Source organism: Phocoena sinus, chromosome 9 (genome assembly GCF_008692025.1).
Source record: "Phocoena sinus isolate mPhoSin1 chromosome 9, mPhoSin1.pri, whole genome shotgun sequence".
Taxonomy (NCBI): Eukaryota; Metazoa; Chordata; class Mammalia; order Artiodactyla; family Phocoenidae; genus Phocoena; species Phocoena sinus.
Window position 1 is genome coordinate 42,143,669 of NC_045771.1, and position 26,861 is coordinate 42,170,529.

The following is a 26,861-nucleotide window of genomic DNA, read 5'->3' on the forward strand; positions in this document are numbered from 1 at the left end:
AAAGAAAAAGGAGAAGCCACAACGAGACAGTAGCAGGGGTGCAATCACAATAAAATCAAATCCTATAACTGCTGGTAGGGTGACTCACAAATTGGAGAACACTTATACCATAGAAGTTCACCCACTGGAGTGAAGGTTCTGAGCCCCACAACAGGCTTCCCAAGCTGGGGGTCTGGCAAAAGGAGGAGGAATTCCTAGAGAATCAAAACTTTGAAGGCTAGTGGGATTTGATTGCAGGACTTCGACAGGACTAGGGGAAACAGAGACTCCACTCTTGGAAGGCACACACAAAGCAGTGCGCACATCGGGACCCAGGGGAAGGGGCAGTGATCCCATAGGAGACTGAACCAAACCTACCTGCTGTGTTGGAAGGCCTCCGACTGTGGCTTACCATGAGGACAAGGACACGGGCAGCAGAAGTTCTGGGAAGTACTCCTTGGCAAGAGCCCTCCCAGAGTCCTCCAACAGCCCCACCAAAGAGCCAGGTGGCCTCCAGTGTTGGGTCGCCTCAGGCCAAACAACCAACAGAGAGGGAACCCAGCCCCACCCAGCAGCAGACAAGCGAACTAAAGTTTTACTGAGCTCTGCCCACAAGAGCAACACTCAGCTCTACCCACCATCTGTCCCTCCCATCAGGAAACTTGCACAAGCCTATTAGATAGTCTCATCCACCAGAGGGCAGACAGCAAAAGCAAGAAGAACTACAATCCTGCAGCCTGTGGAACAAAAACCACAGTCACAGAAAAACAGACAAGATGAAAAGGCAGAGAGCTAGGTACCAGATGAAGGAACAAGATAAAACCCCCAAAAAACAACTAAATGAAGTGGCAACCTTCCAGAAAAAGAATTCAGAATAATGACAGTGAAGATGATCCAGGACCTCGGTAAAAGAATGGAGGCAAAGATCGAAAAGATGTAAGAAATGTTTAACAAAGACTTAGAAGAATTAAAGAAAATACACCTAGAAGAATCAAAGAACAAACAAACAGAGATGAACAATAGAATAAATGAAATGAAAAATACACTAGAAGGATTCAGTAGCAGAATAACTGAGGCAGAAGAATGGATAAGTGACCTATAAGACAGAATGGTGGAATTCACTGCTGTGGAAAAGAATAAAGAAAAAAGAATGAAAAGAAATGAAGGCAGCCTAAGAGACCTCTGGGACAACATTAAACACAACAACATTCACACTATAGGGGTCCCAGAAGGAGAAGAGAGAGAGAAAGGACCCGAGAAAATATTTGAAAAGATTATAGTTGAAAATTTCCCTAACGTGGGAAAGGAAAAAGCCACCCAGTCCAGGAAGTGCAGAGAGTTCCAGGCAGGATAAACCCAAGGAGAAACATGCCAAGACGCATAGTAATCAAACCGACAAAAATTAAAGACAAGGAAAAATTATTGAAAGCAGCAAGGGAAAAATAACAAATAACATACAAGGGAACTCCCATAAGGTTAACAGCTTATTTCTCAGCAGAAACTCTACAAGACAGAAACGAATGGCATGATATATTTAAAGTGATGAAAGGGAATAACCTACAACCAAGATTACTCTACCTGGCAAGGATCTCATTCAGATTCGATGGAGAGATCAAAAGCTTTACAGACAAGCAAAAGCTATGAGAATTCAGCACCACCAAACCAGCTCTACAACAAATGCTAAAGGAACTTCTCTAAATGGGAAACACAAGAGAAGAAAAGGACCTACAAAAACAAACCCATAACAACTGAGAAAATGGAAACAGGAACATACATATCGATAATTACCTTAAACGTGACCAGATTAAACGCTCCAACCAAAAGACACAGGTTCACTGAATGGATTCAAAAACAAGACCCATATATATGCTATCTACCAGAGACCCACTTCAGACCTAGGGACACATACAGACTGAAAGTGAGGGTATGGAAAAAGATATTCCCTGCAAATGGAAATCAAAAGAAAGCTGGAGTAGCAATACTCATATCAGATAAAAAAAACTTTAAAATAAAAAATGTTACAAGAGACAAGGAAGGACACTATTTAATGATCAAAGGATCAATCCAAGAAGAAGACAAAACAATTATAAATTGATCTATCTGGACAGATCAACAGACAGAAAATTACTAAGGAAACAGAAGCTTTAAATGACACAATAGATCAGATAGAATTAATTGATATTTATAGGACATTCCATCCAAAAACAGCAGATTACACTTTTTTCTCAAGTGTGCATGGAACATTCTCCAGGATAGATCACACCTTGAGTCACAAATCAATCCTCAGTAAATTTAAGAAAACTGATATCTTATCAAGCATCTTTTCCGACCACAACACTAGGAGATTAGAAATCAATTACAGGGGAAATAACATAAAAAACACAAACACATGGAGGCTAGACAATACACTACTAAATAACCAAGAGATCACTGAAGAAATCAAAGAGGAAAATAAAAAATGCCTAGAAACAAATGACAATGAAAACACGACGATCCAAAACCTATGGGATGCAGCAAAAGCAGTTCTAAGAGGGAATTTTATACCAATACAAGCCTACCTCAAGAAACAAGAAAAACCTCAAATTAATAATCTAACCTTACACCTAAAGGAACTAGAGAAAGAACAAACAAAACCCACAGTTAGTAGAAGGAAAGAAATCATAAAGATCAGAGCAGAAATACATGAAATATAAACCAAAAAAATACAATAGCAGAGATCAATAAAACTCAAAGCTCATTCTTTGAGTAGATAAACAAAACGGATAAACCTTTAGACAGTCACATCAAGATACAGAGGGAGAGAACTCAAATCAATAAAATTAGAAATGAAAAAGGAAGAGTTACAACAGACACTGCAGAAATACAAAGCATGACAAGAGACTACTACAAGCAACTCTTTGCCAGTAAAATGGACAACCTGAAAGAAGTGGACAAATTCTTAGAAAGGTATAACCTTCCAAGAGTGAACCAGGAAGAAATAGAAAACACGAACAGACCAATCACAAGTAACGAAATTAAAACTGTGATTAGGGCTTCCCTCGTGGTGCAGTGGTTGAGAGTCCGCCTGCTGATGCAGGGGACGCGGGTTCGTGCTCCAGTCCGGGAAGGTCCCACATGCCACGGAGCGGCTGGGCCCATGAGCCATGGCTGCTGAGCCTGCTCGTCCAGAGTCTGTGCTCCGCAACGGGAGAGGCCACAGCAGTGGGAGGCCCGCGTACCCCAAAACAAAACTGTGATTAAAAATCTTCCAACAAACAAAAGTCCAGGAACAGATGGCTTCACCGGTGAATTCTATCAAACATCTAGAGAAGAGCTAACACCTATCCTTCTCAAACTCTTCCAAAAATTGCAGAGGAAGGAACACTCCTAAACTCATTCTATGAGGCCACAATCACCCTGATACCAAACCAGACAAAAATACTACAAAGAAATGAAATTACAGACCAACATCACTGATGAATAAAGATGCAAAAATCCTCAACACAATGCTAGCAAACAGAATCCAACAACACATTAAAAGAATCATACACCAGATCAAGTGGGATTTATCCGAGGGATGCAAGCATTCTTCAAAATATGCAAATCAATGTGATACACCATTAACAAATTGAAGAAAAACCATACGATCACCTCAATAGATGCAGAAAAAGCTTTTGACAAAATTCAACACCCATTTTTGGTAAACACTCTGCAGAAAGTGGGCATAGAGGAACCTACCTCAACATAATAAAGGCCATATACGACAAACCCACAACCAACATCATTCTCAATGGTGAAAAACTGAAAGCATTTCCTCTAAGATCAGGAACGAGACAAGGATGTCCACCCTTGCCACTATTACTCAACATAGTTTTGGAAGTCCTAGCCACGGCAACCAAAGAAAAGGAAATAAAAGGAATACAAATTGAAAAAGAAGAAGTTAAACTATCCCTGTTTGCAGATGACATGGTGCTATACATAGAGATACCTAAAGATGCCACCAGAAAACTACTAGAGCTGATCAATGAATTTAGTAAAGTTGCAGGACACAAAATTAATGCACAGAAATCTCTTGCATTCCTATACACTAATGATGGAAAATCTGAAAGAGAAATTAAGAAACACTCCCATTTACCACTGCAACAAAAAGAATAAAATACCTAGGAATAAACCTACGTAGGGAGACAAAAGACCTGTATGCAGAAAACTATAAGACACTAATGAAAGAAATTAAAGATGATACAAACAGATGGAGAGATATAACATCTTCTTGGATTCGAAGAATCAATATTGTGAAAATGACTACACTATCCAAAGCAATCTACAGATTCAGTGCAATCCCTATCAAATTACCAATGGCACTTTTTACAGAACTAGAACAAAAAAATCTTAAAATTTGTATGGAGACACAAAAGACTCTGAATAGCCAAAGCAGTCTCAAGGGGAAAAAACTGAGCTGGAGGAATCAGACTCCCTGACTTCAGACTATACTACAAAGCTACAGTAATCAACACAATATGGTACTGGCACAAAAACAGAAATATAGATCAATGGAACAGGATAGAAAGATCAGAGATAAACCCACACACCTAGGGTCAACTAATCTATGGCAAAGAGGGAAGGATATACAATGGAGAAAAGACAGCCTCTTCAATAAGTGGTGCTGGGAAAACTGGACAGCTACATGTAAAAGAATGAAATTAGAACACTCCCTAACACCATACACAAATATAAACTCAAAATGGGCTAGAGACCTAAATGTAAGACCGGATACTGTGAAACTCTTAAAGGAATATATAGGAAGAACACTCTGACATAAATCACAGCAAGATCTTTTCTGATCCACCTCCTAGAGTAATGGAAATAAAAACAAAAATAAATAAATGGGACCTAATGAAACTTCAAAGCTTTTACAAAGCCAAGGAAACTACAAAGAAGATGAAAAGACAACCCTCAAAATGGGAGAAAATATTTGCAAATGAATCAACGGACAAAGGATTAATCTCCAAAATATATAAACAGCTCCTGCAGCTCAATATTAAAAAACAAACAACCCAGTCAAAAATTGGGCACAAGACCTAAATAGACATTTGTCCAAAGAAGACATACAGATGGCCAAGAAGCACATGAAAAGCTGCTTAACATCACTAATTATTAAAGAAATGCAAACCAAAACTACCATGAGGTGTCACCTCATACCAGTTAGAATGGGCATCAACAAAAAATCTACAAACAACGTATGCTGGAGAAGGTGTGGAGAAAAGGGAACTCTCTTGCACTGTTGGTGGGGATGTAAATTGAATGTAAATTGATACAGCCACTATGGAGAACAGTATGGAGGTTCCTTAAAAAACTAAAACTAGAATTACCATATGACCTAGCAATCCCACTACTGGGCATATACCCAGAGAAAACCATAATTCAAAAAGACACATGCACCCCAATGTTCACTGCAGCACTATTTACAATAGCCAGGTCATGGAAGCAACCTAAATGTCCATCGACAGATGAATGGATAAAGAAGATGTGGTACATATATACAATGGAATATTAGTCAGTCATAAAAAGAACGAAATTGGATCATTTGTAGAGACATGGATGGATCAAGAGACTGTCATACCGAGTGAAGTAAGTCTGAAAGAGAAAAACAAATATTGTATATTAATGCATATATGTGGAACCTAGAAAAATGGTAGAGATGAACTGGTTTGCAGGGCAGAAACAGAGGCACAGATGTAAAGAACAAACGTATGGACAGCAAGGGGGGAAAGTGGCGGGTGGGGGTGGGGGGTGATGAATTGGGAGATTGGGATTGACATATATACACTAATATGTATAAAATGGATAACTAATAAGAACCTGCTGTATAAAAAAATAAAATAAAATTCAAAAATTTTTAAATAGGAAGAAAAAAATTAAGTGACAGCTATTGAAAGATGAATGTACTATCTCAGAAGGCAGTAAGTTTCTAACAGACTAAATCAGCACTGTTTGTTAGAAATATAACACAAGTCATACACGTAATTTAAAATTTTCTAGAGGCCACATTTAAAAAAGCAGAAATAAAAAAGTAGGGCTTCCCTGGTGGCACAGTGGTTAGGAATCCACCTGCTAATGCAGGGGACACGGGTTTGAGCTCTGGGCCAGGAAGATCCCACATGCTGCAGAGCAACTAAGCACGCATGCCACAACTACTGAGCCTGTGCTCTAGAGGCTGCGAGCCACAACTACTGAAGCCCGCGGGCCTAGAGTCCGTGCTCCACAACAAGAGAAGCCACCGCAATGAGAAGCCTGCACACCTCAATGAAGAGTAGCCATCCCGCTCACCGCAACTAGAGAAAGCCTGCACGCAGCAGCAAAGACCCAACACAGCCAAATAAACACATAAATTAATTTTTTTTAAAAAGAAAAGAAATATCAAGAACATACTCAAAATTTTTAAAGGATTAACTTTAGTCAGTTTTAATCAGTCACTACTGTATCTTGTGCACTGATGACATATATGCATTCTGTATACAACACAGTTTTGTCAATGAATTCAAATTATTTCCTGTATATACCTCTCAAAGTAGCTTCTTAAAGACATAAAAGCCATTTCTTGTCAGAATATTGAATCCCATGACTCACAAAATGTTTGACTGATATTCATCTTAGCATTACGCCTAATAAAAAGAAATGTAAGTAGGCAGAAAAAGTATTCATTATTACCTGTTTTTTAAAAATTTTTCTATAGCTTACCTACATTACAACACCATACAGAGAAACAGAAATTCAATTCCTGTTATGGACTGAACTGTGTACCCCCAAAATTCTTACGATGAAGCCCTAACCCCAATGTAACTATATTTGGGAGATAAGGCCTTTAAGAAGTAAGTTAGGTTAAAGGAGGTCATAAGAGTGGGGTCCATCATATGGCACTGGTATCTTACAAGAGGAAGAGACACTAGAGATATCTCTTTCTCCCTCCATGAGTGCACAAAGGCCATGTAAGGACACAGTAAGAAGGTGGCCATATGCAATCCAGGAAGACGCTTCACCAGAAACCAAACCTGCTGGCACCTTGATCTTGGACTTTCCTGTGAGAAAACAAATGTCTGTTGTTTAAGCCAGGGGTCCCCAACCCCCAGGCCGTGGACCGATAGCGGTCAGCAGCCTGTTAGGAACCAGGCTGCACAGCAGGAGGTGAGCAGCGAGTGAGCAAAGCTTCATCTGCCCTCCCCATTGCTCGCATTACCACCTGAACCATCCCCAACCCCTCCTCCACCGCCACTGGTCCATAGAAAAATTGTACTCCACGAAACCGGTCCCTGGTGCCAAAAAGGTTGGGAACCACTGGTTTAAGCCACCTCATCTGTGGTATTCTATTATGGCAGCCCTAGCAGACTAATAAAGTTCCTAAGAAAATACTTGTAAAAAATTGCATCGCAAAGTAAATTATTACTGTTGAAATTATTAATAGACTGTGATAAATGTTTCTGTATGTTTATAAATTTACTCTACAACAAAAGATTTGAAAAGCCTGCCTTGTTGAGCTACTGAAGCAACCAAAGTAATCTGATACCTCAAAACAGCAAATTCTACTTTTTTCCATAGCCAAGGTCTTTAACATATTTCATTATAAAAACAACATTCTACTCAAGATCAGTACTACATATAGTAAAGATCAGTGGAAGGCTCAAAAAAGCATGAAACATCACAATACTGCAACACTACCCCAACAATATTTGTAATATTAAGCATAAATAACTGATAATACATTTTTAAACACTGACAATGCTGTTACCTACTAAGAGAATAGTCTTAAAGGAGTTTAAGGCAAGGAAAGGATCAAAGACTCAGTTGGGTAAAGTTTCCCGAATGAGTAGTTTTGAGCTGGGCCTTCATTAATGGATGAATGCAACTTCAAGGTAGGTAAGAACACCATAAGCAAAGCAAGAATACAAAACATAATTTGATCTGAATGGAAGAAAAAGCCAAGCAGAGACCCTAAAATGACTTCCTAAGTTTTTAATGAAAAAACATATTAGAGAATCATAGGGCAGTACAGTAGTCCCCCTTTATCTCAAGTTTTGCTTTCTGAGGTTTCAGTTACCAGTTGTCAACTGCGGTCCAAAAATATTAAATGGAAAATTCCAGAAATAAGTAATTCATCAGTTTTAAATTGTGTGCAGTTCTGAGCACTATGATGAAATCTCACACCTTCCAGTGCTTTCCTGCTCCGTCCAGCCCATGACATGATTCATTCTTTTGTCCAGTGTATCCTGCCTGTTAGTCACTTAGTAGCCTTCTCTGTTAATCAGATCGCCTGTTGTGGTATTGCCGTGCTTGTGTTCAAGGAACCCTTACTTCATAATTTTACTTTATAATGGCCCCAAAGCACGAGAGTTGTGATGCTGGCAATTCAGATATGCCAAAGAGAAGATTTTGTAAAGTACTTCCTTTAAGTGAAAAGGTGAACGTCTTGATTTAATAAGGAAAAAAAAATTGTATGCTGAGGTTGCTAAGATCTATAGTAAGACGGAATCTTCTATCCGTGAAATACAGAAGGAAAAAGAAATTTCTGCTAGTTTTGCCGATGCACCTCAAACTGCAAAGTTACAGCCACAGTAATAAACGTAATAGTAATAAATGCTTAGTTAGGATGGAAAAGGCATTAAATTTGTGGGGGGAAGGCATCAACATAAAGTGTGTTCCAACTGAGGGCAACATGTCGCACCAGAAAGCATAGAGTCTATATGAAAACTTAGCAAGCAAGGGATCCCCTAAAACGAGTGACACCAAGCCATTTACTACATATACAAGATGGTTACACAGATTCAAGAATAGATTTGGACTGAAAAATATAAAATTTACTGGAGAGGCTGAGTCTGCCAATGAAGAAACCACTGTCACATTTCTGGCAGAGGTGAAGAAGTTGATTAAGAGAAACACCACATTTTTATAACTTTTATTACAGTATATTGTTACAAGTGTTCTCCTTTATTATTAGCTATTGTTGACCATCTCTTACTATGCCTAACTTATGAATTAAACTTTATCATAGGTATGTATGTATAGGAAAAAACAGTATATATATATATAGGTTTTGGTACTATCTGTGGTTTCAAGCATCCACTGGGGATCTTGGAACGTATCCTCCACAGATAAGGGGAGACCACTGTATAAATATAGTTAGAAATCTGAATTCTAGCACCTGCTGTAACTTAAAGCTATGCTCTGTGTGGATAAGCTACATAACCTTTCTGAACTTTAGACTGGGATAACATATTTATGAGGTTATTACAAAATATATAAGAAATACTTGAAATATTTGGCACTTCAGATACAATAAGCACAATAAACGACAGTTGTGGGACTTCCCTGGTGGCACAGTGGTTAGGAATCCACCGGCCAATGCAGGGGGCATGGGTTCAATCCCTGGTCCAGGAAGATCCCACATGCCGCAGAACAACTAAGCTCATGCACCACAACTACTGAGCCTGCCCTCTAAAGCCCATGAGCCACAACTACTGAGCCCACATGCCACAACTACTGAAGCCCGCGCGCCTAGAGCCTGTGCTCCACAACAAGAGAAGCCACTGCAATGAAAAGCCCGTGCATTGCAACAAAGAGTAGCCCCCACTTGCTGCAACTAGAGAAAGCCCACGCACAGCAACGAAGACCCAACACAGCCAAAAATAAATAAATATTTAAAATGTTATTTCCCCCCTTAAAAAAAAAAAGACAGTTGTTACAGTGGTTGTGCAATACACAACAGCTATTATTAAGGCCTCTGGGCTTTTACCTTGCAGTGAAATGATTTCCAAACTTGGCTATAATCAGAAGCATCTGGGAAGCTTGATAAAAACAAATACCTGGGCCCTAGCCCAGAAGCAGGGAATTAGAATGTTGCTGGTAGGGCCCAGGAAATAAGGTTTTGGTTTTGTTTGTTTTGTTTTGTTTTTTTAACAAAAACCTTAGAAGCTTGTACTATAACTGAAAGATATTTAAAGTTCTACAATAGGCCAATTATTTTATGAAAGTAGTATTTTAGTACAATAATCTTACAAAGATTCATTAAATGAAGTGAGAAGAGTCTGAAAGCAGTTAAGACCAATGAGGAAACTATACTCACTAGGAAAAAAAGTATTGTTCACCTTCGTTAGATTCTAATTTGTTAAATGGAATCCACTAGTGAATAAGAACACTATCCTGGGACTTCCCTGGTGGCACAGTGGTTAAGAATCCACCTGTCAATGCAGGGGACACGGGTTCAAGCCCTGGTTTAGGAAGATCCCACATGCCGCAGAGCAACTAAGCCTGTGTGCCATAACTACTGAGCCTGCGTTCCAGAGCCTACGAGCCCAAGTGCCTTAGGGCCTGTGTGCCGCAACTACTGAGCCCCCGGGCTGCAACTACTTAAGTCCACGCACCTACAGCCCGTGCTCCGCAACAAGCCACCGCGATGAGAAGCCCGTGCACCACAACGAAGAGTAGCTCCCGCTTGCCACAATTAGAGAAAGCCGGTGTGCAGCAACCAAGACCCAACACAGCCATAAATAAATAAATAAATAAACAAAAAACAAACAACACCCATCCTTCAATTAAAAAGCAACAGCATCTCCCAGCCCTATCCAGAAACCTTCAACACAGTTTTAAATAAAAGATGTCGCCATCAAGCATAAAACTTCTCCCTTTTGCCTTGCTCCTGGCTAGTACTAATGTTGATGGTACATTTATCTCATAATAACACACTGTATATGCATGTTTTTGGTATTACTTCTGCACTTCCTCCATGTTCACCAAATATTTAACGTTCAAAAAGACAGGGGCTACAACTTTTCAGCAAGTCTACAATTATTCGAAAATTTCAAAAAAGAAAAAAAAAAAAAAGTAACTACATCTATATAATTACTTTTTAACAGCACAGCACCATGGTCAAACACAAACAAGTATTGTTGGTTTGCCAGATAAGTTATTCTAGTTATCTTTTAGGCTCACAGTTGAATTAATCACCTGGTTAAGTAACTCCTACTTTTCTGTATTAGATCAATTTTGATATTCTAATACAAAACACAAGACAGGACTGACTATAGTTCTATCTAAGATCACTAATTTAATCCTTTCATGCCAAGTTCTCATGTCTACTCAATTTGCCCTTCTCAGTAATCAGAAAACAGACTACAAGTTGTACTCAGAGCAACTGTGGTTTTGCAAATTATACAATGAATACATATTTTGGTTTTCATGGTTGTTTTCTATTTGCACATTATTTTATATATCCATAAAACAGGAATCATTTCTACTTAATTTCCTTTTCACTCAGCATGTCAGAATATACTGTACAGAATATAGCTGGGAATTAGAAATGGAAATCTAACCCAATACTTAACAGATAGCAGAACTTCAGTAAAGAAATGAACCAGGGACTTCCCTGGTGGCGCAGTGGTTAGGAATCCTCCTGCCAATGCAGGGGACATGGGTTTGAGCCCTGGTCCAGGAAGATCCCACCTGCTGTGGAGCAACTAAGCCCGTGTGCCACAACTACTAAGCCTGTGCTCTAGAGCCTGTGAGCCACAACTACTGAGCCCGTGTGCTGAAACTACTGAAGCCTGCGTGCCTACAGCCCATGCTCCGCAACAAAGAGAAGCCACCGCAGTGAGAAGCCCGCGCACCACAACGAAGAGTAGCCCCCACTTACCACAACTAGAGAAAGCCCATGCACAGCAAAGAAGACCCAACACAGCCAAAAATTAATTAATTAATTAGTTTTTAAAAAAGAAATGAACCAGGAAATAAGGACTGAGCAGCTAAAACACAAAGATTTGTAACAGCAAACTGGATAGCTACAAACTTCAAGGACAGAAAACATCCATGAGAGCAGAAAAATGTGAAAAACTATGTATAATTTAAAAACAAAAACGACTCTCATGCTGCATTATTTAATAGACCCATATTATAAGTCACAGCACAAAACCAAATATTCCTGATAGTGCCTTTAACAAGTTCAGTATATTCTAATGAAAGTAGGGAAGCTAACTGGATTATACATAACAAAAATCTCTCTCCAGTAATATAAGAAATATAAATTAAAAACAAATTTAAGATACTAAACTAACAAATGACCTAGAAAATAACTAGGGAAAGCAGAAGAGGTTTAAAGATACTTTTTTTTTTTAAATAAATTTATTTATTTTATTTATTTATTTTTGGCTGCGTTAGGTCTGTTGCTGCACACAGGCTTTCTCTAGTTGCAGCGAGTGGGGGCTACTCTTCATTGCGATGTGCGGGCTTCTCATGGTGGTGGCTTCTCTTGTTGCAGAGCACAGGCTCTAGGTACGTGGGCTTCAGCAGTTGTGGCACGCAGGCTCAGTAGTTGTGGCTCACGGGCTCTAGGGTACAGGCTCAGTAGTGGGGCGCGTGGGCCTACTTGCTCCGCGGCATGTGGGATCTTCCCGGACCAGGGCTTGAACCCATGTCTCCTGCACTGGCAGGCGGATTCTTAACCACTGCACCACCAAGTAAGCCCCAAAGATACTTCTTAAAATACTATTTATAGGGGCTTCCCTGGTGGCACAGTGGTTAAGAATCTGCCTGCCAATGCAGGGGACACGGGTTCAGTCACTGGTCCGGGAAGATCCCACATGCCGCAGAGCCACTAAGCCTGTGTGCCACAACTACTGCGCCTGCATGCTAGAGCCCCTGGGACACAACTACTGAATGAAGCCCACACACCTAGAGACCATGTGCCACAACAAGAGAAGCCACTGCAATGAGAAGCCTGTGAACCACAACAAAGAGTAGCCCCCACTCACCGCAACTAAAGCCCGTGCACACAACAGAGACCCAACACAGCCAAAAATAAATTAAATAAAATAAATTTAAAAATAAATAAAATACTCTTTATAATAAATTCTAAAATACTGAAACTACTAAATGTCTCAAAATAATAAATGGCTAGATAATTAGGATATCAACATTGGAACACCATATACATACTTAAAATAACCTATAGGTGAATACACCAAAAACTACTATTAAATATTAAGTGAATAATACCTTGTTTTGTATAAAATTTAAGAGTTTACAGAGTACTTTTACATATATTACCTCATAATATATAATTTACATCAGAGGTTATCAACCCTGGCTATTCATCAGAATTACCTAAAATACTTAAAATGCATATTTCTGAGCCCCACCGCACACCTAGTGAATTAATTAGCCTCCAAGTGTATTAAGCATTGGAAGTGTTTCCAATGCCTAACCAGTGTTAAGAACCACTAACCACAAATATACGACTAATTACAATCATAAAAAAAATGTAATTAAGAAAACACAAATCAAACTTCAGTGATTGAAATAATTTAATGGCTTTTTTTCCCACCTGGTTTATCTGTTTAAATTAATCGTAAAAGGAAATAAGTATATCTATTAAACTTTTTAAAATTAAAAATGGTTTAAAATGTTGATGCTTGAAGGTATACTAGTTACTGAAAAAATTTTCCTTGTACAGACCCCAGAATGCTACATGTAACAAATGAGGGAGTACCCTAGTTATTTTAATAGTATAAACAGAAAGCACCAAGATAAAATTGCTATGAAGATTTGCCTCCTCTTATACAAATAATTATCTCACTCAAAATATTTCTAGTGTTCTCTAAAACTGATTGACAATATATACCAAAATCTTCCTCAAGAAAGAACTCTGATTAGTCTGAATGGACAGTTTGTCTAAGGATACAAAACGTCACTCATATAAAGAAACATTAGCAAGAAAGTCTGAAACAGCTACTGCTTTGTAATGTACCAGTAAAAAAATTTTAATAACTAAACATTTTAGTACTACTCAAGAAATTGGCGGGACTTCCCTGCTGGCACAGTGGTTAAGAATCCACCTGCCAATGCAGGGGACACAGGTTCAATGCCTGGTCCGGGAAGATCCCACATGATGCATAACAACTAAGCCCGTATGCCACAACTACTGAGCCTGCATTCTGGAGCCTGAGAGCCACAACTACTGAAGCCCACGCGCCTGGAGCCCGTGCTCCACAACGAGAGAAGCCACCGCAACGAGAAGCCCACGCAACGCAACGAAGAGTAGCCCCTGCTCGCCGCAACTAGAGACAGCCCGCGTGCAGCAACGAAGACCCTACACAGCCAAAATAAATAAATAAATTTATTTTTTAAAAAAGGAAAGAATTTGGCACCTCAGTCTAACTGTGAAGGACACATAAATTTCACACAAATCACTTTATTTCAATTTCCTTCAACTCTACTCACCAAACCAAAAATACCAAGTCTTAAAAAAACAGTACCAAAAAATTTACTGACCAAACTAGAGTACAGCTTTTGTTCAATATAGCAGATTCAATTACTAAACATAAAAATTCAAAGCACAAATGAATAAATTTACAAAAACCTTAAAATGCTCATTTTCCATCCTAGATGTCTCTCCTAGTATTGAGACTCTACCAGACATGTTCACTTACCTGTCCTGCAGTCCTCTTGATTTCATGTTTTAAATTACCTCTTTCAAGAAATGGTATCTACTCACCACCCATTCACTCAAGCCAGAAAGCTCAGATACTATGGATTCACTACTCACTACCTACATCTCCTCACGTACTACTTAACCTCACAACCATCCCCTACACTTCATACCTTTTGCCACTGCCCTAATTCTGTCCTTTAGCTTTCAGTCCTAGGGCTGCTAAGTTAACCACCCTCCATTGGATAGCCCCACCTTGGTACTTTATCTATCCCTGGAATTATCACAGTGGTAATATATCATAGTTACCACTCTTCTTTTAAAATCCTTCTTTTAAAATCCTTCAATAAAGATTTTTTTAAATCCTCAGCACAGCACACCAGATCTATACTTATCTCTCTAGCCTCATACCCTACACTACCATGATTTCTCAGCCTAGAATAAGTATCCTTCCTCCTCTTCTGCCTAATCATTCTTACCCATCTTTGAAGATTCACTTTTTTCTAGTTTGGAAAAGGTATCCCACTCTGTACTTCCACTGTACATTCTACATACCTTTAAATCATACCACAAATGATTTACTATGTAAATGTCAGGTTGGGAATACAAAAGTGAACAAAATACAGTCCTTGACTTTAAGAAACTTACAATGGAGGCTGAAAAGTAATTGCCATTTGGTTTGATAACTTTTTTTAAGCTAACATCTGAGTGTTTGTTATATGCTGGGCTAAGAACTTGACATGTATTTTCTCATTTAATTCTCCAATAACTTTATGATCCCCAATTTACAGAGAAAGAAAGAGAAAAAGCTGTTACTTGTCCAAGGTTCAGTTAAGCTTTAAAGATGTGAATCCAGGTCTGAGTCCAGAACCTAAGCTCTCAATTACAATGACTTCTGTTTCTAAAGTCACAGCATTTTACTCAGTTTCCCCAGTGTCCAGCATACAGCAGGCACAAGATATATATTTGTTAAATAAATGAACTTGAGTCTTGAAATCCCAGCTGGTAATGACTTAACATCAATACTACCACTTTAACTGATAATGTCTTGTGTCAAAGAGTTCAAAAGCTCTGAGATGCTAACACATGTGAAATGATCAATGTCCCAGGTTACTCATCACGTCAAGGTTTACAATAGCAAAGTATTGGAAATAAATGTCTATCAGAAGGGGACATGTTAAATAAATTATAGCCTATCCATATTATGGACCTATGCAGCTATATAATAAGAATGTTCTTCATGTACCGATATAAAATAATCTAAGATACACTAAGTAGAAAAAATTAAAAGATGAGAAAGAAATGTGTATCTGATGCTATCATGGGTGGGGGCAGGAGGGATATATGGTTGTTGTTTGTATGTACAAAAATCACTCTTCACATTTCAAATCTTTCACAATGAAGAAGTTAGGGGGAGAAAACCTTAAAAAGCTACCCAGAAAAACCGATCTAATTGAGTCAACTGTAGATGGATTATATCTCAATCAAGCTGTTTAAAAAAAAAACTAATCTATAGATACTAGAAATCAGATCAGTAGATACCTGGAGCACTAGGAGGATAACTGTACAGGGACACAAGGAACTCTGGAGTGATGTAAATGTTCCGTGCCTTGTTTGAAATAAAAGCTACAAGGTGTATATATTTGTCAAAATTCATTGAACACTTAAAATCTGTGCATTTTACCATGTTTGCTGACCTTATGTAATTATCTGTCATCATTCTGCCACAACATAATCACAGTATGTGAAGATTAAAGAAAACATGATTTAAAAAAAAAACCTGTGCATTTTACTGTGTGAAAGCTATACCTCAATAAAGTTACTTAATAATTTGGAAAGCATTTAGAAATGCAGACTCCTGGGCCCCTCTCAATGGCTATGAATCACTGGGTCTGTGGTGAGAACCAGTTAATCTGCATTTCTAACAAGAGGTTCTGGATGACCCCCATGCATGAGGTTCATCAGTTATATTTTGGAAAATACTGACCTACCATAATGTTGTATATCCAGTAATTACGGATCATGTTTTGCAAAAATTCATGAATTAAATGATAAATTTACACAAACACACAAGCTACCTAGGTGATTCTGATTCCCAAGTTTGAGAAATACTAAGTTTTAAGTGGTAGGAGTTCTAGGAGGAAGAATTATAGACTAGATGGTTAAGAAAGACTTCTTTTCTTCTCCATCTGCTACAATCCTTCAATGGTTCTCCATCACCTAGTGTGATGGTTCTAAATCTGGCCACCCCAGGTGACATTTGGCAATGTCTGCAGATATTTTTTTTCAGTGTCACCACTGAGGAGGGGGAGTGCTACTGGCATCCAGTGCTACTGGCATCCAGGGATGCCAATAAACATTGTACAATGCACAAGACAGCCCCTCAAAGAATTCTAAAACTCCAAACTGCACTAGTGCCCAGTTTGAGAAACCGTGACCTGAGCCTCACCTCAAATGAAGCTACCAAAAGTACTTGGTTGTGGCACCAGAGGTAAACAAAACAACAGAATTAACATATTACATCTTCAGGCAAGTCAATGTTTACTTCCAGTTTGGTGGGGAAGAAGGAGTGGGGATCATCTTTATATTGTATATAAGTCAAACAAATATAGATAAAATGCAAATGTCACATGATTACCTAAAATAAATGTCACATGAATAACTAAGATAAACTTCAAAATAATGTAAGCAGGATCAGGCTTTACTCCCCAACCTTAGGGGATCTTTATGTACCCTTCTCAGTCTTCAAGTACTTTTGAAGTTAAAAAACATTTGCTTAAAATAAAGTACATAAACTTCAGCATGACAGGCAAGACCTCATCTTTAAGCTACTCCCACTAAGACTTTTAGGGCTATTTGTTACTGCAGCATGGTCTAACCCAGTGCTATTCAAAGTGTGGTCTGTGCACCAGGGAGCCAGTCTGATTGTTTACTGGTTTACACCAGAGAAGTACAAACATAGAGAGCATAGAAATGGAAATTTTTATACCAGAATAATTTTATGTCTATTGGATCTTTAAAAATTGCGGCTTTTAGTTTTGCCTTTTTAATTCCATCTTCATTACTAAAAAATATGCAGTAATTTCTATTTTACAATTTTGTCAGTCAACAGTGAACTGGAAATTTAAAAAAAGAAGAAAAAAGGTCCTTCATCAGTTTGAGAAGCATTAACCTAACCTATCCTGACTGATACATCTAGTAAGTGGCAAAACCAGGATTTGACCTCATGTCTGTATGACACCGAAGTACTTTTTCTTAGTCATTACACTATATTTCTGTTATTATTAATACTTTGAATTCAAACCCCTATGTGTAATCCCTACCTCTGCAGAGCTAGACTGCACAAGGTTATGAATCACAATGACCTTTTGTGCGTCTCACCTAAGGCCTTCAACACTGAATGCAAACCAAGCTGCCTTCTTGGCCCCTCTTCCCCAGGCTCTTGCTCAAAATCTGGCTCTCTTGATCTTCAATGATGCAAAAGGACAAGCCAAAAAAAATTTTTTTCCCCCTCGAGGTCAAGAGCAGAGACATAATATTTAATGACATATTTAATGTCATAATACTATCAACCCTGCTTTCTATATGACTTTGGGAGATGACCTCTACTCAAGGAGAAGTAGGCCCCAGATTCTCTAACCACACTAGCTATATAAAGTATAGAATTAATCAAATATAAGAAAAAGCCACATAGACTTAACAGCACTTAGTCTTCCCTCCTCACACTAAGACCTCCAACCTCTACCATAAAGTTTAAAGACATTCGACCTGACCCATCCATACTGCACATCCCCCAAGTGTTTTTATAAACTTTTTTGATCACAATTCTTAATTTCAAAAAAATGTTATATCCCAGCTCAATACACAATACTTATAAAACAAAATTTACCCCCCCCCAAATTTTTACCAAGTGCAATGTACTGCTATTTTTTAATTTCTTTCCTACTTTTTAAAAACTATTGGAAGAAATCCACAAAATTGATTTCAAGACCCACTAATTGGTCTCATCCTGCAGTTTGCAAGACACTGCTGTAGAGACCAACAGTCTACATTTAACAGTATGCTCTCATCTGGCAATCCTAACCCATAATCACGCTACCTTAAAATTCTACTCCTCAAAAACACATTTTTTTCTACATCAGTTTCATTGTACAATAAACCTTATGTCATTTACAGTCCAAACTTTGTACAGAAAAATACAAAAGTTAGTTTTGTCTCAAAATTTACTAAAATGCATAAATGTTAAAGTTAAAATAAAAATGTTCAACCTCTAATCAAAAACTGAAGACAGCTTATTAGCTCAAAATGTGAAAAATGTTCTCAGCTGGTAATTTAATTAGATAACAATGCTCTATCGGCAAATCCCAGAATAGTCTATAGTGAATATGCGTACCATCAATTTACAAGTCTGAAACCAACTTGCTCTATCTTCACTTCTTGCACTATCTTCTTGCACTATCTTCACTCCAACTGGTCTACTCATCTGACCACGCCCCATTATTGAGAACTGGAAATCTAACTCCTTCTCCTCCGTCTCTCTGTGTATGTGTGTGTGTGTGTGTGTGTGTGTGTGTGTGTGTGTGTGTTGTCATTTTTAATTCTTGACAATTGCTCTGAAGTCTGCCAGGGGTCCCACCTTGTCTCACACCAGCTCAGAAGTCCTGTCATGTACTTATTTAAGATTATTTCTATGGGAAAATACACAAATCCAAAGAATCAATTTCATAACAAACTTCTGAAACATAATCTATAGGTAACTGTATTTGATACATAATTTACCTTTCATGTAGTTACGTACTGAATACCTTATCTCCAAATCAAAACCAGAAACCAAACATTTCTTGATTTCCACAATTATTCTTTCTGTAAATTAAAATCTACTTGACATAAACACAAAATAAATTTCTCAGTTATGAACTTCAATTCTGTGAGCCTCAGAGTGCATGTGATATTTTTAATAACTGTATTGAGAAGACCTGGCTCCATCATGTTGTCCCAACACAGAAGTACACAATGCTACCATACAAACCATCTATGTAGCTTCCACATTTATTTCATAGCTCCAGTCAACCCAATCTCCTCTAGCCCCACCCACTGAACAGCTGGGTGGGATGAAAGATTGTTTCCTGACCGCCCTCCAATGCCATGCTCCTTCCCCTGCTATTTGGAGGAATAAGGGATCCAAGCAGCATTTAACTAGCTTCTTAATTGTTTGTATCCTGCTAAGGCATTATCCTTTAGTCTATCAGGATTTCATAAAGTTCATCCATACCTGTACACTTAATGCCTAAAAAGTTTCCTCAACTTGCTTATAAACTTGGGGGGTGGGGGGCTGACCATACTCATCACCTGCATGTACATAAATACGTAAAACGAGTAAAATGCTTTTGAATCTAGATTATCTGCTCATTTAGATTATCAAGGGCACCAAGGAAAATATCGTTCCATTTCATCAAAATAACAACGCGAAAAGAAATCGTTAAGTTGAACTATAACAATATAAGTCGCAAGAATAAATTATCTCGGTATCTAAGGAAACACCTGATCTTACAAGTTCTTTCCCTGCACTATAAAAACCCAGATTTGAAAAGTGTACTCTCAAAATGTAACTTAGCAAATGGAAATGTGTTAGAAAAATCTCAATTGCTTACTTCCTACTATACACAGTATGAAATAGAACTTGGCAGTGGAAAATGTGAATGAAATGGCCTTGTTCTTTTTCCAATACGTGGAGGAGGAAAGGAAATGAAAAGCCTTCTTAAGAGAATAAATGAGAATACTAAACTATTTTCAAAAATTAATTTCCTTAAACATCACCAATCCGAATGTCCAACTCCCTCCCTTTTCCAGAGACCCTTCCCACCCCTTCCACTCCTCGGGAGGGCGCCCTTCCTAAATATTCTCTTTTCCCTTTTTCTTAAAAATTAAGCCCAAACCAGGCTCCTTATCCTCCTTGCTCAAGCCTTGCCCGCCATCCACCGGCCTTCGGGGCCGCGCCTGGGGAAAGGAAGCCCCAGAGGCGGGAAGGGGGAGCCAGGAGGCGACACAGTCACTGGAGCCGCTGCAGCCGCCGCCTCCACCGCAGCTTCAGCCTGGTGCATCCTTCTCCCTCCCTCCCCGCCGCCGCCCTCCCGGGGCCGGCCCACACAGCACCCGCACCCGGGCGCCCACACACATCCCCACCCTCCTCGCCAGGCCCACTCCCCACTAGAGAAGCTCCGCCGCGGGTCCTGCGACCGCCGACGAAAGGAAGCAGGGCCGTGAAGCCGGCTGGCCCGGCGAAGGCGACCCCTCTCGGGTTGCTCGGGCCGCGGCGGCAGAGGCCGCGGCTCAGGTCTCGCGGCTCACGTCTCCCGGCTCCCCAGGCCCGCCCGCCGCGGCACAGGAAATGCCGCCGCCTCGGCTCTCCTCACATTCAATTCAAACTGTCACTGCCGCCGCCTCCCCTCCCCCCGGGCCCGCCGCCGCCGCCGCCGCCGCCGCACCCCGGGCCCGCCGTCGCCCCCACCCCACCTCCCTTCGCCGCAGCCCCCCGCCTCGCCTCAGGGCGTTCCCCCCGCCAGGTCAGGGGGCCGCAGAGCCCCTCCGCGTCCCGAGCCGCCGACCCGAGTCGGGACGGCCCAGAGCTGAGACTCACCCATGGTGCTGCTGTTGACGCTCCTCTCCTCAGCAGCAGCGGATCTCGCACTGACCGACATCCCCTCCCCCCTCCGCGACCAGCCCGGGCGCAGCGTAGCCCGCGGATTCTCCAAAGCCGCCTACGCCGATTCCGCGGCGTAGCCGCCCGGCGTCGCTGCTTCGCTTACGCAGGCGACAGCAGGCGGACTCCTCCACTGGCTCTCGCCCGACTCCTGCTCCCTCCTCCGCCCCTCCGCCCCTCAGCCCCTCTGCCCCCTCAGTCGAGGCTTCCGGGCCGAGCGGAGGCTGGCTTCGATCTCGCGAGATTACTTCATCGCTGCCCCACCGACTTGCTCGTTTTTCGAGCATGACTTCATTGGCGTCAGCCCTCCTTTGCTGGTCGGATTTGGCTGCCATGTTAAAATTGGCGGCATTTGGCACCTCCGGGGTCATGGATAGTCAGGCCTCTATGCGTGTTTCTTCAGCACTCCCTCTAAGGTTAACGCCTTACGTTTGTGGGTGAAAACCCTGGGGACGCTGAGAGGGAGTGGCCGGTGGGGTGCGAGGGTGTGGTTTTGCCCGAATCAAAGATGGCCGCCGTCGGTGCAGCCCCGCGCAAATTCACGTCAGGTTTTGGAGCTGCGGGAGTCTCGGGGTTGCCCTCTGCGCCTCCTTACGAAATTGGCGTAAGGCGAAGAGGCCAGACTGGGGGGCTACGCTCTGGGCAGGGGCCGCGTCCACGCTTCCGCTCCTAGCTACTGACCTGGCGGCATTGTGAGTTAAGTGGAGAGACACTTTGAGGCAGGTGTCTGTGCCCCCACCGTCCCTGTTTCCTCAGCTTCTTTGACTTTAGGAGTGAAAAGTGAGATTAGGCCCTGGTTGCCCCGACATTGCCCTCGCGCTGTCACTTTCCGGTGGCCTGGCACAGCCAGCAGGTCGGCTGCTGCAGCTTCCACTGCGGATTCTCCACGGTCACACTCGTATTGGCTCAGCCTGTTGGTGCCCGGTTCGGTCCTCCTGGCGCTCACACTCTAGTTGAGAAACTGAGTGGACACACGTGAAACTATTGGGTATCAGTTAAAGAGTAATTAAGGGTTAAAATGTGTGGTCTTGTACTATTAATTAGCAGTGAATGTCGCTTGGTCGTTGGAGCCGTCCCTAAATATCTTCTAGTGAAAGTAGCCTCGTATTGCTCAGAACAACCCGTGATCTTTTGTACCTCTCATAAAAACTAATCGCTGTCTTCGTTTGTATAGTTCACGCACACGTATTATCTTTCCTGTTAAACTGCATGTTATGGAATATATACATATGTAGTTATGAGCCCGCACAAGAATGTTCATAGCAGCATTGCTTATATTAGTGAAACAATTTAAATGTCCACTTACGGGAGAATGGATGAACAAGTTACATTATTGGACAAATTGACGTACACAGAATGCTAAAAGATGGAAATTAATGAACTAAAGCTATTAGTAATATTAATTTAGAGTTCATTAACATAAATTGAGAAAAAAAGCAACTTACAGAAAGATGTATATGGTATACCATAAATAAATAAAAGTTTAAAAACAAGAAACTGTGAGATCAAACTGTGAAAATCATGTAAGGAAATGATAGATACCAAATTCAGAGTAGCGGTTAGTGCCAGAGAGGAGGAGAAGGGAATGTAACCGGGTTCACCTCATAGAGTGTTTCATTTTCTACCAAAAATAATTTGCAGAAAATGTGACAAAACATTAAAGGTAGGTGGAGGATACATGAGTGTTAAATTGTAACTATTGTCTGCACTCCTCTGTATACTTGAAAAGTTTCCAAGTAAATTTTTAATGGAAATTTTATCTAAGGAAACAGCTTATTCTTGATACTGTTTCTGAAGTCTCCATTGTTACTAAATTGCTCAGAAAGTGTGTTACAATTTGTCTGCTCAACCAATCGTGTTAAATTTCTGAAACCTCACAGGAGCCCTTTACTTGGAAAATTTTGTTAAATTTCTTGTTTGAAGAAGGCAGTGCAGCAGAGAATTTAAATGTGTGGCCTCTGGAGTCAAACTGCGTGGATTCACATCCCACCTCTACCATTTTCTAGCCAAATGCCCAAGGACAACTTTCTTAACCTTTCTGTGATCCAGTTTCCTCATCTATAAATGGAAGTAATACTTATCTAATGAAGTTTTTGTGAGAGTTAGATGTGCCCAGTCCATAGTATATGCTTAATAAATGTTACCTATGCACAGATTATTTTAAAATATAAAATTATTCTGAATACCATTATTGTTTAATAAAATCTAATAGTTTATAAAAAAGAAAATCTCTGCCTCCCATCTCTGTGGATATGTTTCTTTGAGGGGGATCTCTTAATGGATGTGAGAGAGGTGAATTTTGTTATTTTGCTCTCTGAAAAATGGATAAGTTCTTAATATAAATAATAAGTTCTTTGCCTGAGGTTTGTTCATATTGTCCTACAAATTCCATCCCACACAATAATAGCTTCACCACTTTCCACTGAAAATTAAATGGAGGGTTACAAGCAGTGAGATGATGACATCTTATGGAACTTCCCCCCTGAGGAGTTCTAATAGTCAATGATATTATACGGAATGTGTGTGAGTTTGTGTGCATGCACCTGTGTATTATAAATTATATTGGGAGGGGATGGACAGAGAGAGAGATAATTATTGCATTAGTTTCATGCACTGTCTACAGTATTATATTTGTAAATAAAATATAGTCTAGACCTTAACCTTCTGATTCAGAAATAGCTTTTTAAAAACCAAAAACTGACCTGAAATTCTGGATAGACTATGTGGATTGTTTTCACTACATATTTATAATGTCCAATCTTAAATGGGCCTTCAACTTTGCCAAGCAATGCTTGTTTCCCTAGTTAGCTCTCTTCCATAACAGCCGCTTCAGATTTTCTCCACTGTTTTCAAACCAACTCCCTCATTTATTCTCAGCAAAAATTAGAATGCATCAGCAAAGAACTCCAACAACTTCCTGCCTCCACATTCATAAGCCTACCTACATCTACACCCACCTTTCAGACATCACAATGGATCAGGTGTGTTCCCCCCCCCCCCCGTCTGAGGCACATATTTCTACATGTTCTCTGTATTCCATCTCTTTGGCCTACTCTTTGGATTCTGTCTCTTCCTACCTTCCCAGGAACTTCACTCAATGGATTATTTATTTACTCAATAAATTTCTGGGTTCTGTCTCTATCACTCCACTGAAATTCTCAACAAGGATCACTAACAACCTTTTCGTTCAACCTAGTGGACACTTTAAAAAAAATTTTTACTTAAACATTTGATACTAGTGACCTGCTGTATTTACATCCCTTGATTTGTGAAACCACACTTTCCTAGCTTTCCTCCTAGATCTCAGGCTTCATTTTACCTTCTAGAACCTTTATCTTCTGCCTGTCACTTAAGTGTCCATGTACCTCAGAGATGTATCCTAGTCAGTTTATTCCTATCTCACTTTTTATACTCTCCTTTAGTGATCTCATTCAGTTCCATGGCTCAGTGACCATATATAGGCTGATAACTCCTAAGTATAAATTTCTAGTCCAGTTCTCTCTCCTTTCTATAAATCTACATACCTGACTGCCCTCAAAATATATGTCTTGATGTTCTCAAAACAGTATATCCCAAATTAAACTCATTTTCATTATATGTGCTTTTATGTTGCCAGTCTCTAAGTGGTATCATCATCAACCCAACTGCCTAAGCCAGAAACGTGGGTGTTAATACTCAGCCCCTCCCTCTCTCTCACCTCCTACAGCCATCAGAAAGTCCTGGCAGTTTTTCTTTCTCATATATCTCTAATTTCTGCATTTCTCTCCATCTCCATTACTACTATTCCAGCTAGGCCAATATTATCTCCTGCCTCAACTCTCTGCAATAGTCTTTCTGCCTGTCACCCTGTTCTACTCCAATTCATTCTTCACATTGTACCTAGAGTGAACTTTCTAAACTTATATCAGTCCCCTATATAAAGTCTTCAAATTATCCCTCAGGAAACTTACATGATACATTTTCTTATTAATGGTCAATCTGCCATGCCTTGCTCTCTCTCTAAACTCTAGCAAGTCTTGCTTCTCCCTATGTCTGGGACACTTCACTCTCCTTTTATACTTGCATTCCTTACCTGGCTTTCTCCTTTAAGTCTCATCATGTTCTCTAAAATCCTTCTTTGATGTCCCAAGATTGGGCAGGGTGCCCTCTTACACCCCACAGGATCTTGTATTTACTCCAGTGGTGGTACTGATAGCACAGTTTTGTAAATATTTGTCTCTTCCATTGGAATCTAAGCTCCTTAAGGCCAGGGACTTCTGTCTTGTTCATTTGTGTGTCCCCAACACCTAGCACAAGGTATGGTATTCATTACTTCATTCAGCAACTATTTCTTGAGTCACAACTGGATCCTAGACACTAGCTCAGTGGTTAATGTGTGAAATGGTGAACCCTTGAGGGAGGTAGGTCTCTGAGATGTGAGGGAATCCATGAGGTCAAAATTATTTTAATTATAATACTAAGACTTTGTCTTTTTTTTTTTTTTTTGCGGTACACGGGCCTCTCACTGTTGTGGCCTCTCCCGTTGCGGAGCACAGGCTCCGGACGAGCAGGCTCAGCGGCCATGGCTCACAGGCCCAGCCACTCCGCGGCATGTGGGATCTTCCCGGACTGGGGCACGAACCCGTGTCCCTTGCATCGGCAGGCGGACTCTCAACCACTGTGCCACCAGGGAAGCCCTTTTTTTTTTTTTTTAAACTTTTTCATTTTCAGTCTCTCATGAGCGTACTAGTGGAGTTTTCCAGACACTACATGAAGTGTGTTAACTGCAGCAGAATGAATGTGAGAACACAAATAATCCAGTTGTCTAATATTAAGCCAGATATTAAAGGGATTTGCAAAAATGTAAAACAATGGCATTCAAACTATTTTGTTGTTGTTGTTTTGGAAGATATGGCTATTTTTCATACAAGTGTGTTATTTATGTTAACATTTAGTGGATTTATTGTTTTTTAATGAATAAATCATATTTTTAAACTTATCAGTTTTAATTTCAAATACAGTAATATCAATAAATACATTCCACATAAACAAAAAGTCTTTGGGATCCTCAATAATTTGTAAGAATGTAAAGAGATCCTGAGCCCAAAAGTTTGAGAATTGCTGCACTAGCACATATCATGTGTGTTCAACGTAGATGTGTGAAATAATTAATGAATGTCAGTTTGCCAAAACTCTGGCACACAGCTGCTGAATGTTTCTTAAAGCTTCTCCCCAAATGCCCAGAATTAATATCTGAATAGGGAAAAAAACACCCAGGCTTATTATCTGAATATGCATAAGTGAAAGTATTTTTTAGGTGGATGTACTTTGTAAACTATGAAGTGTTATACGAATGCAATTGTTTTGGTAATTGTCTATGACAAATATGCTACGTTCTAGCTTTGGTAATAGAGCAGGACTACCTATCATAATCTGATAGTTGACTTGACGATAAGAATTTTTATAGCCAGCCATTTCTCATCAATCAAATTTAATTGATATAACAATGTTGTGGAATAGATATTACCCTTATTTTTCAAACGAGGAAACCAATGTTCAGAGAAGTGAAGTGATTTACTCAAGGTCTCAGAATTTGTAAGAGCCTGCGACAAAGTTCAAATATCTCACACTTCAAATACACAAGACATCACATGGAGAGATTTGTTCCTCTGTTTTCCTGAATCCTATTCTCATTTGCTAGACATTTGGTCTGGTGAAAGGGTAAGATGGGTTTTCGTTTGTTTGTTTGTTTTT

The 26,861-nt window shown here is 40.0% G+C and overlaps 1 protein-coding gene across 2 annotated transcripts in view; it reads right to left on the reverse strand.

Annotated features, from left to right (window-relative positions):
- SEPTIN7 (septin 7) overlaps window positions 1-21,546 on the reverse strand; it is a 103,499-nt gene extending 81,953 nt beyond the window's left edge. The window contains exons 1-2 of one of the 2 annotated variants that reach the window (XM_032642790.1): window positions 21,066-21,546; window positions 13,727-13,731 (exon numbers count right to left, since the gene is read on the reverse strand). In XM_032642790.1, coding sequence (XP_032498681.1) covers window positions 13,727-13,731; window positions 21,066-21,126 — 66 coding nt within the window. In that variant the 5' untranslated portion in view covers window positions 21,127-21,546. Of the gene's footprint in view, window positions 1-13,726; window positions 13,732-19,528; window positions 19,531-21,065 lie in introns of both variants that reach the window. The other variant, XM_032642791.1, reaches the window with a different exon arrangement.
- Window positions 21,547-26,861: the final 5,315 nt, after the last annotated feature.